The 17,441-nt window shown below is 36.8% G+C and overlaps 1 protein-coding gene across 1 annotated transcript; it reads right to left on the reverse strand.

The window, feature by feature from the left end:
* Positions 1-419: 419 nt before the first annotated feature.
* Positions 420-17,049, reverse strand: AMBN (ameloblastin). Its single transcript, XM_027064417.2, has 11 exons — positions 16,972-17,049; positions 12,038-12,106; positions 9,500-9,550; positions 8,155-8,202; positions 7,537-7,647; positions 5,893-6,129; positions 4,971-5,009; positions 4,408-4,467; positions 4,268-4,312; positions 3,780-3,824; positions 420-1,522 (listed from the first exon to the last, which is right to left on the reverse strand). The coding sequence occupies exons 1-11, from the start codon at positions 17,047-17,049 to the stop codon at positions 986-988; spliced, it is 1,320 nt and encodes a 439-aa protein (XP_026920218.1). The 3' UTR covers positions 420-985.
* Between the last annotated feature and the right edge of the window lie 392 nt (positions 17,050-17,441).

The following is a 17,441-nucleotide window of genomic DNA, read 5'->3' on the forward strand; positions in this document are numbered from 1 at the left end:
TCTGTGGCTTCGGCGGCACCTTGTGCTTGGCATTTTCTTTCTTTTTTTTTTTTTTCTCCCCCCTCCCCCCCGTGCTTGGCATTTTCATAGCACTTTTCACGTATGTTGTGGGTTTTGCAGTATTGTTGTGAGATAATGTATGTAAAATACCTGAGTTGGTTCAGAATGGCTGTTTTTGTCATAAAAACAAAAACTGTGGTTGTCTGTCTTCTTGTCAGTCATGCCCAGTGTAAGCTGTGAGGGAAGGGACTGTGTGCCCGTTGCCTAGGACAGTGCCTAGGACATTGGTAGATACTCAATAAACTTTCAATGAAAGAATGAACAAATTAAATAAAATGGGTTAAAGAATAGCAAAGGTAGGGAATGAGCATGCCTTTCTTAACCATTTGAATATATGTAAATAATAAACATATAATTCCTGATATTTTCAACGAGAAAAATTCTTTATTTAAAATAAGCTGAGTGTTTTTACTAGATTAAATAAAATACTCTACAATGAGAATTTTAAATCCAATATTACCAAACCCAGTAATACCAGTCAGGGATTGTTCACCCATCCCTGTTTAATAATGTTTGAATGGTGTCTCTCATAATTCTGAGAATATGTGCCTTTGCTTGGAGAAAAATTTCCAAAGCAATGTTGCATTTCCTGGATATGACTGTCATGCTGGAGAGAGAAATTCTACAGTGCCCAAGACAGCTAAGAAACAGCGATTTTCACATGCAGAGACCCTTAAACTTGCTCTGATGTCATTAATAGTATTTCTAAATCACAGAGAAAGCCAACACATTTTATTTCAATAAGAGAATGAAAGCAAGAAGGGGACCTACACTATTTCTAGCCACTTGTATTTATTAATATATGCTCAGCATTTTTAACGCCTTTGCTGCGGCAGGGTAGTAAGTGTTTCAGTAAAGAGATATACTATAGGGACAAAGCTGGGGAGCTTGTGCATACAGAAAGTAGCTGATAATCTCAAAGCTCTCAGGGCTCTTGGAAATGCCACACATCATGCATGATCTGGGGCTGCTGGGCCTTGTTTTCTGGCATGGATGTTTGCTGAGTGTCTGGGATGGCTGTGGTATCTGTGGGCGTTTCTTCCAGGGGTGTGGTCACGTCGGCACCATAGGTCTCATAAATATCTGCTAATCCAGGGGTCATCAGTGGGTCAGCTTCTGCTGGGGTGACCCTGGGGGGTCCCCCACTCTGCCCTGCAGGACCTCTTGCCAGGCTGGGGTCGTTGCCCTTTGGGTGAGCAAGAAGCCCTCCCAGCGCACCAGGTGCTACCTCTGGAAGGAGAGCTGGGTTTTCCAGATCGGCCGGGTTGACATCCGGCCTGGGGGAGCCTTGTGCACCTCCTTCGCCCTTCTCAGGGCCTTTGGTTCCGGCGACTGGGGTGTCAAATTCCAGAGTAAAATCCCCACCCATGGCTGGATTGTGGGGTATCCCGCCAAGGTTAGGCCTCATGCCTCCAAATCCTGGGAACATGGCTCCATAGGCCATGGGGCCTCCTCTGCCTCCCTGGAAATAAACCATTTACCAAAGGTACCGTTATCACCTACTATTAAGTATACCACGCAATCACAATTGGTCAGATTCACCTAGAAATCATAAAAAACTGTTAGGGAACAAAGAGTGAGTTGACAGCTTTGGGTAAGCACATTTCTCACTAAACTGGCTTTGAAATATAAAGGAGAGGATTTTGCACTTTTCTGGAAAGGTGGAAGGCAGGTGGAGACCCTTTGCCAAGTCTGAATGAAAGCAGGAAGGAGAGAAGTGGGGAAGCAGGGCAGAACCAAGTCTACAGGCAAACGGAAGTTCAAATTTAATGTTAAGAAAACAATAAGCAGACAAAATAGGCAATGCCATCATAAAACAAATGAACAAACAAACAAAAACTGGTCCATTGCTGAGTTTGTTGAGGGATATTTTGGAAAACCACCTCAACATCATTTCTCAAATGAACAAAGCCCTCTCTAAGATTTTCCTTTTCTTTTTCTTTCTTTTTATTTTTAGAACATGTGTCAGAAAAAGAAGCTTGATCTCTCTGGAGGAACTGAAATATTTTCTTCCTGTGGACGGTTAGAATTGTAGAACTTACCAGGTCTCTTTTTTTCTGCCTTTGCTGCCCCAAAATATCCAACCTCCAATTTGGGGCTACTTACAGTGTTTGTATGGCTTTGTAATTTGCATGTTTGTAATTTCATTTAATTAATCGCTTACAGTTTTTACTCATTTTAAATTCTATCTTCAATTTTTTGGTGACCTTTATTGGGGGCTTTTCATAAGCTACTACAAAATCTTTTAAGCATGAGGCAGAATATAAATAATTAAAATGATAAGATGATAATTAACGCTTACTTGAATTTTCAGCCAGTTGTGTTGGTAGTATGTGGATACCGCATTCTTTTCTCCTACCTTCTCTTGGCTCTCCACTCTCTAAATCTCAGCTTCTCACATCATCTCCTTGAGGGATGGCACTGTGAACCCCTTGCCTGGGCTACCTGCCTCTCCCCTTTACCTCTCTTATAGGTCTGTTTGCCCTTATCACAACATTTTGACACTATCTGCCCTTGTATCTAACTTTCCCATTGATTAGAGAGTAAACTCCTTGAGAACAGAAATCTTATCTAATTTATCTTGCCTCTATAGTGTCTTCCTATGCATCTAGTTCATAGAAGGCACTCAAGAATGTTGGGATGAAGGCACCTGGGTGGCTCAGTCAGTTAAACATCTGACTTTGACTCAGGTCATGATCTCGTAGTTTGTGAGCTTGAGCCCCACGTCTGGCTCTGTGCTGACAGCTCACAGCCTGGAGCCTGCTTTGGATTCTGTGTCTTTCTCTCTCTGCCCCTCCCCTGCTCTCACTCTGCCTCTCTTCTTCCCTCAAAAATAGATAAACATTAAAAAAAAAAAGAATGTTGGGATGAGAGTTTTCTTTCGGTGATAGCATATTTATAGTATTTATTCATTTGATAGGATCTATAGTTGATAACAATTTAATTTAGTATGGTATTTGTTTTCTTTTGTTTTGTCCTCTAACAGAGGTAACAGGTAGAAATTTCTGGGGGAAAATATGAAATTGTGTAAGTCTACTGGTCTCAAAATTTAAAGTTGTCATATGCATGGATAATAGAAAAAGAATATGCTCAAATTAAACTTATTAACGCACTTTGAATTTTACACTAATCACCTTTTAAACTTGGTTAGTTTTCTTTTTCTTATCTGAATATAGTTGACACACAACGTCACGTTAGGTTCATGTATACAACATTGTAACAGTGTTGTGTGGTGACAGATGGTGGCTACACTTGGGGTGAGGATAACATAATACATAGAGTTGTTTTCTTTTTCTTTTTTATCTCTCAATGTCGAGGTCTAAATTATTTGCAAAGCTGTTGAATTTGTTGTTTTGAATTTATTTGGTCCGAGAAGAAATGGGAATTCTGTACAAATCATGCGTGTCTTTTTTTTGGTTTGAAGCATATGCCATTCAATGATAATGGCCTTTTAGGAAAGGTTTCTCCTCTGCTCATATTCAAGAAACAGGGCAAAATCTTATGTTCTAGAATGGTCATGACTCAGAAATGACTAGATGGAAACGTGGCGAAATCTTTGCATGTTGCCTAAGAATCAAGGTTTTGGTTTCTGAGTGGAACAATCTGAGTCCTGTGCTCTATATTCAGTGACATTTATGGCCAATGCCTCTTGCAGCAAGTCTTTTGTGACTGTTCTGCCCTGACCACTATTTTCATAACAGTTTGAGGACATTACTCACCGCCATTTCTTCTGAGCTCATGATGCCAAGTCTGGCAGGAGCATTCTGTTCAAAAAGAAACAGTGCATCTTATTACCAGTCAGTAGGTTCCTATTATCCCATTAGCTACTTAAGACAAAGTTAAAAGTAAAGTAAAAAGTTAACTTTTTCCTTAAACCTTAAAGTTAATGCCATGTCCAACGGCAGGGTAAAGTGTAGAGGTGAGTCATTATTAAATGCATGGAGCCAAGTTGGATAATTCAGATAGAAAATTTACCTTTCCTAAATGCTGTTGTATATATGCGTGTGTGTGTGTGTGTGTGTGTGTGTGTGTGTGTGTGTTTCTGGCTAGAGTTAGTCAAATAGAAAGTGTGCCTCCTTGACATTTCAGTTGCTATTAGGCACTCAGAGAATATGGAATCTTTTGTGTGAAGCTTAGATTTTTATAATTATAGCTCTTAAGATAATATTGAATTTAAAATGATATTTTTTGTAGGTTACAGACTTACCAATTGATTTGCTCCATAGGACATGTAAAATATTCCTGGATAAAGCTAAATATAAATACAATAATCATCATAAAATGCATTTTCCAAGGAAAAATGTTCAAGTAAATTATAAGCAGAGGCATATTTTTTAAAAAGCTTACTGGAGAAGGTTTATTTTGTGGCATTGGTCCCCGAGATATCAAACGAGCTATTTGGAACACCTTTAAGTGATAGAAAAACAGAATTAGTAATTCATTTTTGCTATAATACAGGCAAACCTCCCATTACAGCCATTTCTAAGTGATATATGAAATGCATTTTCAGGTGGATTAATTTAACAAATAAGTATTTAATATTTAAGAAAACAAAGGAACCCATTATACTTCATATTCATGAATAAATGGGGCAATTAAACATTTTCACTCTTCTTTCTTTTTTTTTATTTTTAAAATGTTTATTTATTTTTAAGAGAGAGAGAGAGAGAGAGACAGAGTGCGAGTGGGGAAGGGCCAGGAAGAGAGAGGGAGACACAGAATCTGCAGCAGGCTCCAGGCTCTGAGCTGTCAGCACAGAGCCTGACACAGGGCTTGAACCCACAAACCGTGAGGTCATGACCTGAGCTAAAGTCAGACGCTTAACTGACTGAGCCACCCAGGCACCCCTCTTCTTTCTTGAAGTATAGATATTTTTCTTAATAAAGTATCTCATTGAGATCTGTACTTACTGATGGGCCTTGTGGATCAGCAAAATCCATTCCTGGTAGCTGCATCATAGATGAATATTAAAATTACTAAACTATAAAAGTAGAACTGGACATACTCTTATTTATGACTATAATAAGCAATCTAAAATGAATTTCCTGATTTTCGCTTTCATTTAGTCAGGCAAGACACAAAGTCTGTCTTCTCTTTTTAATTTTTTTAACGTTTATTTATTATTGAGAGACAGAGAAGGACAGAGCATGATCATGGGAGGGGCAGAGAGAGGGAGACACAGAATCTGAAGCAGGCTCCAGGCTCTGAGCTGTCAGCACAGAGCCTGACGCGAGGCTCGAACTCACGAGCCGCAAGATCATGACCTGAGCTGAAGTTGGACGCTTAACTGAATGAGCCACCCAGGCGCCCCAGTCTGTCTTCTTTTTAAAAAGGATGATAATATCTATCTTTATAGGATTTTAATCAGGGTGACATGGGGGAATGTCAAATGCGTGCAGCATACTAGTTACATGGTAGCTTCCTTTTCTTACTACTGCTCTTTTCTCTACATTATTGCATGATTGTTTTTTCTCCACCAGATAGAGAAATAATAATCCAAAATACTACATGCAATGCTGTGGGATAATCAGTCTTCTCAGTCCTTCCAACGCTGAAAAAGATCCTGGTGATAGGAAGCATAGACTTCTCTGGGCTGTCCTATTTCCCCTGAAAGCTTTCATCTTATGTGACTAAGAAACTAAGAGGCACAGGATCTTTTTAGAGTCCATGCCTTGTTTCTGATGGCAAAGGACAGATATGTCAGCTGCTTAAAAACATATTTGTATTGTCATAAATTATGCCTGAAAATTCCGATTATTTAAATATGCTCTGTAAATCAGTTTTCCTTTGAGTTAGTGGGCAATCCTGATTGGACTTTTGAGAAAGAATTACCTCGGCCTTTGGTGGCTTATCTGATGGTGCCACCTGCTGTTCAAGCATTGGCCCCTCTGCTTGCTGCAAGGGCGGTTGTCCCTGGTAAACTGGAGGCTGAGGTCCTCCCTTCTGGGCTGCGTCCTGGATGGCGGTTACAATAGTAGGCTGGAGGAAAGGTTTCTGTCCTGGCTGTTGAGGCTGCAGGGATGGCTGCGATGGGAGAGGTGGGGGATGTACAGGCAAAGAATATTCATACTGCAGAGAAATTTGAAAGGAGTGTCAGGAAGCGATAGCTCACTGAACTGTGGTGTCTAGAATTTCTAAAACAAAAGGGCTTGGGAAGCTTTCTACTTGCAAGAGAGTCCGGGGGAATTGGCCTGAAGCTTATGTTCATTTAGGAAGCACCAGTTTATGTAAAGTCAATGTTATTGGGGCAGTCTTTTGTGTGGCTGTCTCCTCCACTTCCTTTGGAACTATCTGTGCTGAAGAATACGGAAAACTATTGGACTTCCTGGTAGAATGGTTGTTTCCTCCTCTGAGTTCCCAAAGCTGCCTCTAGCTATGTCTCTTTTACCACTTTTTCACTGGATTACAATGATATCTTTGCCCACCATCAACTGAGAGACAATTATATGTCTTCTTTGACTTTATAGCCCTAACACTTAACATGGTTCCTAACACGTGCCTGGCACTTGATAAATAATATATGTTTTGAGTTAATGAAAGGAGAGAAGTGATAATTAAGTAAAATACCAATCAAATTCCTGCATCATGGAGTCCATTTTGGAAATAATCAAGTGGAGAAACAGTCACTACTAACATTATTTATTGTCCCACTAAATGCGGCTTGGTGAATAATGTTACTTGTGAGCACTGGAATCAAAAGTTCCTATTAAAACAACCATGTTTATTTGCTCCTTTTTGAAATTAACTGTGGTGGATGGCTTCCTGTTATTTTTAAATCATTTGCAAGCTCCTCAAAGTGGTATGGAAATCTCACAACAATCTGGCTCTGCTTTACCTCTTCAACTACTGCCCATCTCTAAACTCTATGGCTTTTTATTACCGATACCTCATAATTTAACACCTTGTAATACATTGTCTTATCTTATCTCCCAATCAGATCTGAAACTTCATGAACCTTGGAGCCATTTTTAAATGTTTTCATTTTCACTCCCAATCTATAATTTGGCTTATGCATTTATTAGGCACCAAAAAAATAATGGTTAACTGATTGATGTATTTATTGATTACTGTAGGGTTCATGATATTTTAACCAGGACTTTGGCATCATTTTAATTGTGACTTTGAATAATTATTTGGGACTCTTGACTAAGATGAGAATTGTCCAGGATATAGCCTGCTTCCATCTTGAAGATAGTTTCTCTCTTGTTATGGCTCATGTCATTAACATAGGCCTCTTATATTTTGGAGGCCATATCTTCCTATTTGAAATAAATATACAAATAAGTTGAAAGTTTGGACCACTTTATTTTAATTTTTCCTAAGTACTAAAAACAATTATAGGTTTTGACTTGCTAATACTTGGATAATTTTTTATTCATTATTATTATTATCTGTCTGTAGCTAGTATATGATAAGTTAGAGAAGGCAAATATTGTTCAGCGTGAAGTTTCAAGCACATTGATGCAATTAACCTACCTGTTGAGTTTCATGCTCCCTTGGTCTCATCCATGGGAAAGAAGAATGTGGTGGCAGGAGACCATGCATCCACAAAGAATTAAATGACTTTCCAAAACCAAATCTTGAATACTAAAGACATGTAGGGGGGAAAAAAGGAAAAAAAAACCACATGCTTTTATTTCAGTAGTGGCTTAAACTTGGTTTTCATTTTCTACAAAATCCATAGAAAGTGTGGAGACAGCAAAAGTAAGTGTGACATCGGTGAATTTAATGTGGACAGGTAAATGCTCTCTTCCAATAGACTTACTTTCCATCCTAAGACAGACTGCAAGATTCCCATAAACTTACTTGAGATTTAGCTTTTTAAGCATTCATATTTTGGGCTGTTCAATAAAATTGAAGTGCTAGAAAGGATTTTTTTTCTTACTCAAGAACATTAAATATTGTTTTACCTACCATCCCATCCAAGGGTCTTATTTTGTTTTAGGTTATCTCTATTACTCATTTGTTCTTTCAATACTTAGGATAATATCTATTCACAAACAAATTTTATGAATTACAATGTTGCTATTAATAATATCACTACCACCACCACCATTAATTCGTGCAATAAGAAATATTTGAAAATAAGGTTACCTGAGAAAGCATATTTAATCCCTGCAAACTTCCCAACTGTCTCATTGTCTATCAAGAAAAAAGGTGGGTTAGTGTTTGCCACATATATTCCTTTTCATATAGTACAACCATTTTCTAAATATATGATATTAGCACAAAGTTTGCAGTGGGTCAGCTGAATAAAATAAAATAGACACAATCATCATTGAAGAGTGGAAATGTTAAATGTGGTTGTGCCATTGTTGTTATTGCTATTAAAATAGTGAGTTTGCTTTTTATCATTAATCAAATAAGAGAAAAAGGTATTATTTAAGTAAAGGTCACATTAAAACATTGGAAAATAGCTCATTCAACTGAAATAGAAACTTAATCATGAGAACATTGTTTCATTGACTCTTTCCTCCCTTCCCCATTTAATTTACTTTGCCTTTTATAAATCCATCCCCAAACAGGCAAACAAAACAAAAACAAGACAAAACAAAGCACCCTTACCTCCTTCCCAAATAAAAAAGGCCTCAAAATAGTAAATGTAAAACACACGGGGGAAAATGGTGAGTATCTGGATAGCTGGTCAAGAATGCTGCCAATTCAACAGAAAGTCAATTTCAATTTAATGGGAAGAGGTTTAGAGTGCTTTGAGTTGTTTTTAAGCTAGAAAGTGAGAAAAAAGTAACTCTGTGAGCTTCCGTTTGAAATAAACTTCCAGCCTATTGCCCCCAGATTATCATGATATGAATAAACTTTGCAAGGTCTTATGAAAAATTTATAATCTCATAAATGTTTTTTTATTCATAACTGTTAATATTTTCTTTTGACATGGTCAAATGTTTCCAGTGTGCTGAGATTTTCTAAACAGAGTATTATTAGTTATGAGAACTTCAGCAAGACAAACAGGCTATGAAGCAGGTGCCACAAAACCAGGTTAATGTTATTTACAGGAGTTCTTATAAACAACCACATTTTGTGGGGTAAATTCTCTTCAGGGGAACATTGTCATATAAAATACTATAAGGTGATGGAATTAAATGTAAACCATTTGTGGCTTCAGAACAATGTGTTTTAATTAATGTAGTAATTATATTAATACAGTAATTATATAATGTATACATAATATATATTAGGTATTAAATATTAGTATTGATCTGATTCACACACAGATGACATTCTGAAGAGTAAAATATCTGAGAGTTTAAAATTGCAGTAAAATGAGAAGATGAGGTTCTAATAAATGTCATATGCTTCTCTGGAACTTCTCTAGAAAGCCACTGACTTCTGACTAGGAAAACAGAACCTGCCCATGGTGTTTCTCTCTTACCAAGACCATACAAATGTAAAGACTACATGTAAATACTCTGACGATACATACCTCCAGGCTCAAACTAGCCATGCCTGGTGTTCCAGGTTGCTGAGGAAACATCTAGACGGAAATAAGAATAATTTTGATATCTGGTGAGAACCTTCCCTAAATGCATACTGGAAATAGAAAGCCTAGCCCAGTGCATAAAGGCCAGCTGAGGGATTTTGACTTGAGTTTTTAAGCAGAATAAAGAAAAATTTAAATTAATTGGGAGAATTAACATCATATTTAATGGCTTTGCTCCCACATGAATCATCTACCCTTTGTATCTTAATGCAGAAATTTTTGTTTAACTTTGAGATTACATTGAGCACAAATACAATGTAGGATAAAGCTACAAAATAGAAAACCAAGAATACTTTGTATTCTTAAAGAAATTATCCTATAGGTAAGCAAAAGGGACAAACCTAAGGTCAATTTTCTTGTGGTTTTGCCAAGCTTACGTGCTTCTGGTTCATGGAATGTGGCATGGAATCATGGCATTCAGCAAAGAGCACATGCAAAACCTAACTTGCCATCCATTCAAGGGGTTTCAACAAATGCTCCGTCATCATTTATGAAAAATTATTTTATGTATAAATCTATTATCTGTGTTTATATTTTTTGATCATATCCAAAATATACACTTTAAAAAAAGTCAAGTTTTATTATACTTAATGTATTCATTTAAAAGTTGTTAAAAATATAGTTATACTTACAACTAGATTTTTAAAGTGTAAGATATTTTTCTTTCTAAAGCAATCTTTGTTAATATGCATAAATACCAGTAGAAAAAAAATGGAGAATGGAAGAGTAAGAATTAGAGTACTTTGGATTTTGAGGGTTTTTGGTTCTTTGGAAATCCTTACTTTCCAGGGTCCCAGGTTCTCAATGCCTTCTTTCCTTCATTTATACACAAATATTTATGGAGCATCCACTAAACATATTGGGATTTTTTTTTTCGTGAGTAAGAAGTTGAGGAATAGTTTCCTGAGTGTGTTATCTACCTTCCACTTTATGCCTTTTTATACAAGTAAAATCTTGCCCTCTTAGTCATGGTGCAAATTGTTCCAAATAATTCAGTTTTGGAAATGGATAGCAGAAAAAGAGTTATAAATGTGTAGCAAATACTCTAAGCAGAGAAAAAGATCAGTTGTGTAGACAGGAAGACTGATGTGTGTGTGTGTGTGTGTGTGTGTGTGTGTAGTGAGCAGATTGTTCAGCATTTTGGGGGACTGTGAGAGTAAAGCCTTCCTTCCTCGCAGTGGCCAGTACACAGATAAGGTACTTGGACAGATTCAACTACAAAGTATACTTTCCTTTCCATTTACTCCAAGTCATGAATTAACAACAAATTTACATGAATGTAAATGGACAGAGGGTACCTTTCCAAGGAGGGAGTAAAATTAGAACATCTAACTTGACAGGCAGTCAGTTGGCAATCCTAAACAATTGTCATGTCCCTCAGGGTGGACCTGATTGACACAGGTGTGGGCCAGCATAAGTTCCAGGAGTGTCAAAGTATTAGACAGTGGATGGCTGAGGCTGACCCCAGGGTCAGTATCATACAAAAGTAAGCTAGGGTGGCAGCTTCACTTTTTCTTTCACTTAAAGTTCATGTTGAGTAATGGAATAGAAACTCTTTTTATTCGCAGAGTTGAGGCTTTCATCCTTGTAGCCAGTTTTTATCCCCTTTCTCCCAAACATTTAACTTTAAGAATCCCAAGGAGCTAATCTTTTTTTTGTCAGGGAACTGAAATATTTGAAAGTTTATTTAAGTCCAACTATGAGTTCCTCAAGACAAGAGATCATGTCAAACTTACGTTTGTGGCTCCAATGCCCAGCACATTGCTGGATACATGTCAGGTGTTTGGTCAATATTTGCCAAATGCATATGGCAGCAGAACAAAGTCTCCATGAAAATAGAAACACATACTATTGGCTGGTAGAGTTCAGTACCCAGAGGATTGTATTCATGAGATCATATCAACATATGTTAGAATGAACCAGGTATAGGACTATAACATACAATTAGCTCCATTGCCATAGCATATTTTGATTTAAGAAACTTCAACTCTCAGTCATATAGTATCTCCCCCATGAGGCAAATCTGTTAGTTAATTACTTAATGACTAGCTTCAAATGGAATTACTTAGCTCTGTTTTGTAACCATCATAATTTGGCTAATATTATTCTTTTAAAAATGAAGAAAATGGACTTTACTTTTTTGGAGAAATTTCTTCTCCATTTCAATTGCACAACGGCAGCAAGTGGTTATAATAAAATTGTGCCATGGCATTGCAGAGGCTACATAAGTCTTTTATATTTGAATGAATGGAATAAGACTTCAAAATTTTCTTCAGAATATTTTAATATCTTTTTGAATAAAAAAATTACATTGACCTGCTTTCAGATGGTAAGCTGATGTCTGGACACCTATGACCTTTGACTCAGTAGGAACTCTACCACTGGATTAATTCAAATGAGTCCATGCATGAACTTCAGACCATGTCCTTCGGTACTGTTTAGCATCCAAGAATCTAGAATATCTAGAAAACTATGACTTACCGGCACTGCGGAACTCATTTCCAGGAGGCAAAAGATCAGTATTAGGTCCTTCATTTTGGAAAGTGGGATCTGAAACAGAATTGGGTTGGAGAATTAAATCAGATGAATTTTTATTTCAGAATGGTTAAAAGGCAATGTTTCAAATGAGCCACATCTCTGTTCTTCCAAAACAATCAGTTTCAAGAAAACAAAAATAAAAATAAAACACAATTAAATATTTCTAAACTTATTTATGCTTACTAGTTTTTGGAATGAATTGACAATCAATTAAAAAATATCTAAGTGATTTTTTTTTATGGAGTTACAACCTAAATGAACATATAGGAACAACCTTTGTGCTGTGTTCTTTAACTGCTGTGTTTCATTTCATAAAATGAATTATGAATTTGAAAATCCATTCCATTATGTGAAATTTTGGTCTATTAAGTATCATTCACAGGATGTTATACTTTCTCTCCAGAGTACATTTTGAAATGCATTTGAAATATAATACAATGATTATTTTATAGCAAACCTTTATTTGCAGATATATTAGAATGTATCACTCTATGTTTCAGTTATACAGATAAACATAACAAAACTTATCTTTTAAAAAGCAAGAATGAGGGATGCCTGGGTGGCTTAGTTGGTTGAGTGTCTGACTTCGGCTCAGGTCATGATCTTCCAGGTGAAGCCCGACATCAGGCTCACTGCTGTCAGTGAAGAGTCTGCTTCAGATCCTCTGTCCCCCTTTTTCTCTGCCCCTCCCCCACTTGTGCTCTCCCCCCAAATAAATAAATATTAAAAAAGTAAGAATGAACTGAATATTTTAAATGCCTTTGATATTAGTGGGAAATATGTCTCAAAACTGAGTTTTCCTTTTTCTAAAATGAATTATCTCTTTAAGTTTATTCTAGAAGTTGAAAAGCCTCTTTACTTTTATATGAACAGAAATCTGCCTACCCAAGAAATTTGCTTGTCTTCTAATGCCTTTCTAAACTAGGCGCTGTCACTAATAATCACAAATAGTAAAAAAAAAAAAAAAAAAAGAAAGAAAGGAAAAAAAAAGAAAAAGAAAAAGAAAAAAAGTCTATAGATTAGTCTTTTTTCTTAGCTGGTAAGATATTAGGCATGTCTTCTCTGGAACATGCTAATGGTTTACAATAAACTATTATTCAGCTTCTGGTGACAAACAAAAATCCTCTGTATAAAAGCTACTTGGAGATAGGAAAAAAGAACTTATAGGAATCACATGGAAATCATAAAATCACATTTTACCTTCAATGTTGACATGCACTGTGTTCTCAGGGCCTGGTGATGCCAACCAAGACAGTTCTAAGAAAAGAAGATTAAAATTTTTTCTGGTCTGTGCCTAGGACTCGCTCTGTATCTCTCATTCAGGGAAGACCAGAAACCTTTATTTAAAGCGCCAATCCACCAATCAAAGTGAAGCAAAACGGGGAAAAAAACCAAACTCTGTTCCTGTAATTTAGCCCACACCCTTTTATTGCATGCAAGGACATTGGCCCAGTAGAGTCTCATTATTTTTAATTGTAAACCAACCCTTGTATTTATTCAGAGAACTCAATTTCAGGGAGGACAGTAAAGGAATAATGGACATAAGCTCTGAAGACAATCATTTTGGTGAGCTGAAGGAAATATATGTAAAATAGGTGCAAAATTAACCATTATCTATTTTGTTCAGGTTTTTATCTGCAGATAAAGCTAGTGACCCAGTGCCAACATTCTCAAGATTTTCACCCTCATACTTGTTATAGTAAATGTATCTTCCCTCCCTTACCCCAACACTCCAGAAGGAAACATAACATAATGTTCTGAGATTGAAAGAGAAAATGAAAATATTAGCTGGATAATGAGTACATTATAATGTTTTCCTCAGAATTTCCTAGATAGTTTTTTATCTGAAGATAATAGACTAGAGTTAGCCAAGCTTTTGTTAAGAAATTTTAATTGGACCCTCTGAGAGAATCACTTCAGGTAAACCTTTGGTGCATGTGCTTTGGGGAAAGAGGGACATAAGTCAAAACATTCTCCATGAACCAATCAGGTCAATGGGCACTAGTTTCATTTCACTCTTTATTTTATTTTATTTTTTGAGATTAAAAAGATGCTTATTTATTTTTGAGAGAGAGAGAGAGAGGATGAAGGGGGGGGGAGAGAGAGAGAGAGAGAGAGAGAGAGAGATTGATTGAGAGAGAGGAGCACAGCATCTAAAGTGGACTCTGTACTGACAGCAGAGAGCCTGATGCAGGGGTCAAACTCATGAACTGTGAGATCATGACCTGAGCTGAAGTCAGATGCTTAGCAGATTGAGCCACTCAAGCACCCTTATCTCAATCTTTAGATAGACTTATTTTCAGGCATTTAGTACCAAGCCAGATTAGTCATATCTGTGTCACTTAAAAGGCTAATGTCAACATGGATGAGTTTTTCTCCAGGAACAGATAAAGATGTCTTGGATGTGGATTGGACTTTAACTGCTTTTGTTATTTCTCTGCCCCTCCTTATCTTTCCAAAGGTGTGATTTCAGATGTGGTAGGGGTAAGAATTTAAGATTGGTTTCCTAAGAAGGGATGAGTCAGTATACTCTTTAGGGGAATAGGGATCTTACCAATGATAGGGAACACCGAGGAAGCTGGTATTTTGGAGAAAAGATGTCTTCATACCTAAGTGTAGGCTTAACATCTTCAAATAATGATATCCAAGAAATTGTTCCTGATAAAACCCATTTCCTATTGATAACAGAATTATTTTTAGGATGTAAAGAAATAAGGAATGTAAATATGTTTTGTAAATAGTAAAATGTTTTTGCAAAAAAAGTATTATTTTTGACCCCACCTTTCCCATTTGTCTCTATTCCAGTTCTGGTGCTTGATCAAGTCCTCTAATCTCTTTGAGCCCTAGTTCCTTCCTTTGTTATATAAGGATGATCATTTATGACCATAGGTTTGTTTTGAAGATTTGGTGAGATGATAAAGATACAGCGGCTGCCATATAGTGGGTGTTCAGTAAGTGGGTGATTTGTTCTTTGAGTGGGAGAAGCTACATGAAACACCACAGAGACACTGTGTGTGTGTGTGTGTGTGTGTGTGTGTGTGTGTCTGTGTGTGTGTATGTGTGTGTGTGTGTTAAAAAAGAGGAGCAGTGGCAGTTAGGTGTATGAGTTCCAAAGAGGGTAGAGAAGGGACTTGATGGAAGGCATTTCGTCTGCATAGAAATTGATGCTGAATCCATGGGATTAAGCTTCCTAGTTGACTGTTAACCAGGAAAATGGGATGTGTGTGAATATGTCTTTTACAGTTTATGAGCATGATCATGATAGGCTAATTATGATGTTTTCATAGAATTCATATATTCTGCCTTTCTCTTAAGCCAAATACTTAATATACTATAAATGATGTTGCTTCTACCCTTTAAAAATGACCTTCACACTCAGTCCTGGATTACTGTCTTCCAGATGTTTGCATTAGTTTCTTTCTCCTCCACTTTCCTGCATACCCACATCAATTTATCTTCCTAAAATACTGGTTTCAGCATTTCACAGCTCCACTCAAAAACTTTTTAAGGACCCCTAAACCTATAATGTAAATTTCACCCTCTATAACTAGACAGTCAAATTAACATGTCCATTCACCTTTCCGATTTCATCTCCCATTTTATGCAAGACTGTACATTGGGATAGTAATCATGATTGTTGTAATCAGTTGAAGTAAACATTTTGCATCTGGTCAACAGCTTTTTAAAAAAATCTTTTAATGTTTATTTTTGAGACAGAAGAGAGAGACAGAATGAGAGCGGAGGGGGCGGGCAGAGAGAGAGGGAATCAGAATCAGAAGCAGGCTCCAGGCTCTGAGCTGTCAGCACAGCTGACATGCAGGGCTCAAATTCATGGACTGCGAGATCATGACCTGAGCCAAAGTCGGACCCTTAACCGACAGAGTCACCCAGGCGCCCCAAGTCAACAGCTTTCTATTTTTGATTTATGTTACTGGGAAAGTTAGCAAACATAATCCTAATACATCCTAATTAAAAGGAATTTAATTACAAAGAAATCTGTAAATTAGCCTGAGCATCTCAATGTGTAGCAGTGATGATAGACATTAAGGAAGTACTACAGCTGATGGCTACTATGTCATGTTGATCAAGACCATACCTTTACTTAAAAAAAATGAGAGTAACAAATTAAAAAAAAATGCTGTGTCCGGAGTATAGCAAAAATAAAAAAGCTCAGAATGGCAGAAGATCTGAGATACATGAGGGGACATGTACAGAAAAACTTATAAAGAAAAAGCTAGATAAAGAAGATCCTGTGGAAAATGTCAGTATAGTAGCTGGAGCACAGCTTTTGAAAACCCTTCCATGACATTAATCATGTGATACTGGGTGAGCCACTCAACTTGAATATATACAGTATTTTTGTATAATTATTTAATCTGTGAAATGTGGTCTACCATAGGATGGCATTAATTTAATTTAATTTATTTAAGTTAAGCATATTAATGCATATTAAGTGCTCAGCACACTATTTGGTATGCAGAAAATATTCAGTGATCATGAGTTATTGTTCTTGTTGAAATAAAGAAATCTATGGTGCGTATCTACTTCATATTGGACTATGGGCCTTGGCTGTGACTATTCTAGCCACCAAAGGCAGTTATGTTAGTTATAACAATGAACTAAAATGTATCATTCTTATGATTTTAATTGCTAATGAGCATGTTGATTGCATGGGACAAAACATGGACTTTGATTTTTGCTTTGTTCTCACACATGGTCCCTTTCAACCTTCTACTCCAGCCAGACTTGTTTACTCAGTCTCTCCAGAATGTGCCATGGTTTGTCTCTTCTTGAGGCTTTTATTGAACCTTTCTCTCTGCCTAAACTCTTTTCTTATCTCTTCACAGCTTGTTTTCACAGTTCCAGTCCATTTTTACCTCTTTGGTGACTCTTTCCCCCACCATTCCACTCCACTGTGATGTTCTCTTCTCTGACTCCAAATATTTGTCAGTCATTCGACAACCATTCATACACTACATTGTGACAAATTGCTTGTTATAGATCTTCATGTTTTACTTTGCACATGATCTTCTAATTTTTTGGATAGATTATCATATTTTTTCAAACACATAAAATATTCCTGCGGGAACAGAAATCACTCATTCCACTAAGTTGTATCCTTTGACGTTATAGTCACATTATAATTGGTAATATTTGGATAGTATTTACTGTGGGCAGGCATTATTTTAGTGTTCTACATATATTAATTTATTTAATCCTCCAAATGACTTTTTGAAGAAGATACTATGCTCCCCTTTTTATACAAAGAGAAAACTGATCTACAGAGAGGTGAACTAAATCACCCAAAATGACAGTTAGTGAGTGGTGAGACCAGAATTTAGACACA

This window comes from Acinonyx jubatus, chromosome B1 (genome assembly GCF_027475565.1).
Source record: "Acinonyx jubatus isolate Ajub_Pintada_27869175 chromosome B1, VMU_Ajub_asm_v1.0, whole genome shotgun sequence".
Lineage (NCBI taxonomy): Eukaryota > Metazoa > Chordata > Mammalia > Carnivora > Felidae > Acinonyx > Acinonyx jubatus.

Bases quoted from the DNA above. Each gene is read 5' to 3' on its own strand.
- AMBN (XM_027064417.2), bottom strand. From the start codon at position 17,049: ATGACTGACAAATATTTGGAGTCAGAGAAGAGAACATCACAGTGGAGT. The intron at 4,468-4,970 runs GTAAGTACAGAT...TATCACTTAAAG, and splicing joins CTGATCCACAAGGCCCATCA to GTGTTCCAAATAGCTCGTTT. The intron at 3,825-4,267 runs GTAAGTCTGTAA...CTTTTTGAACAG, and splicing joins CCTATGGAGCAAATCAATTG to AATGCTCCTGCCAGACTTGG.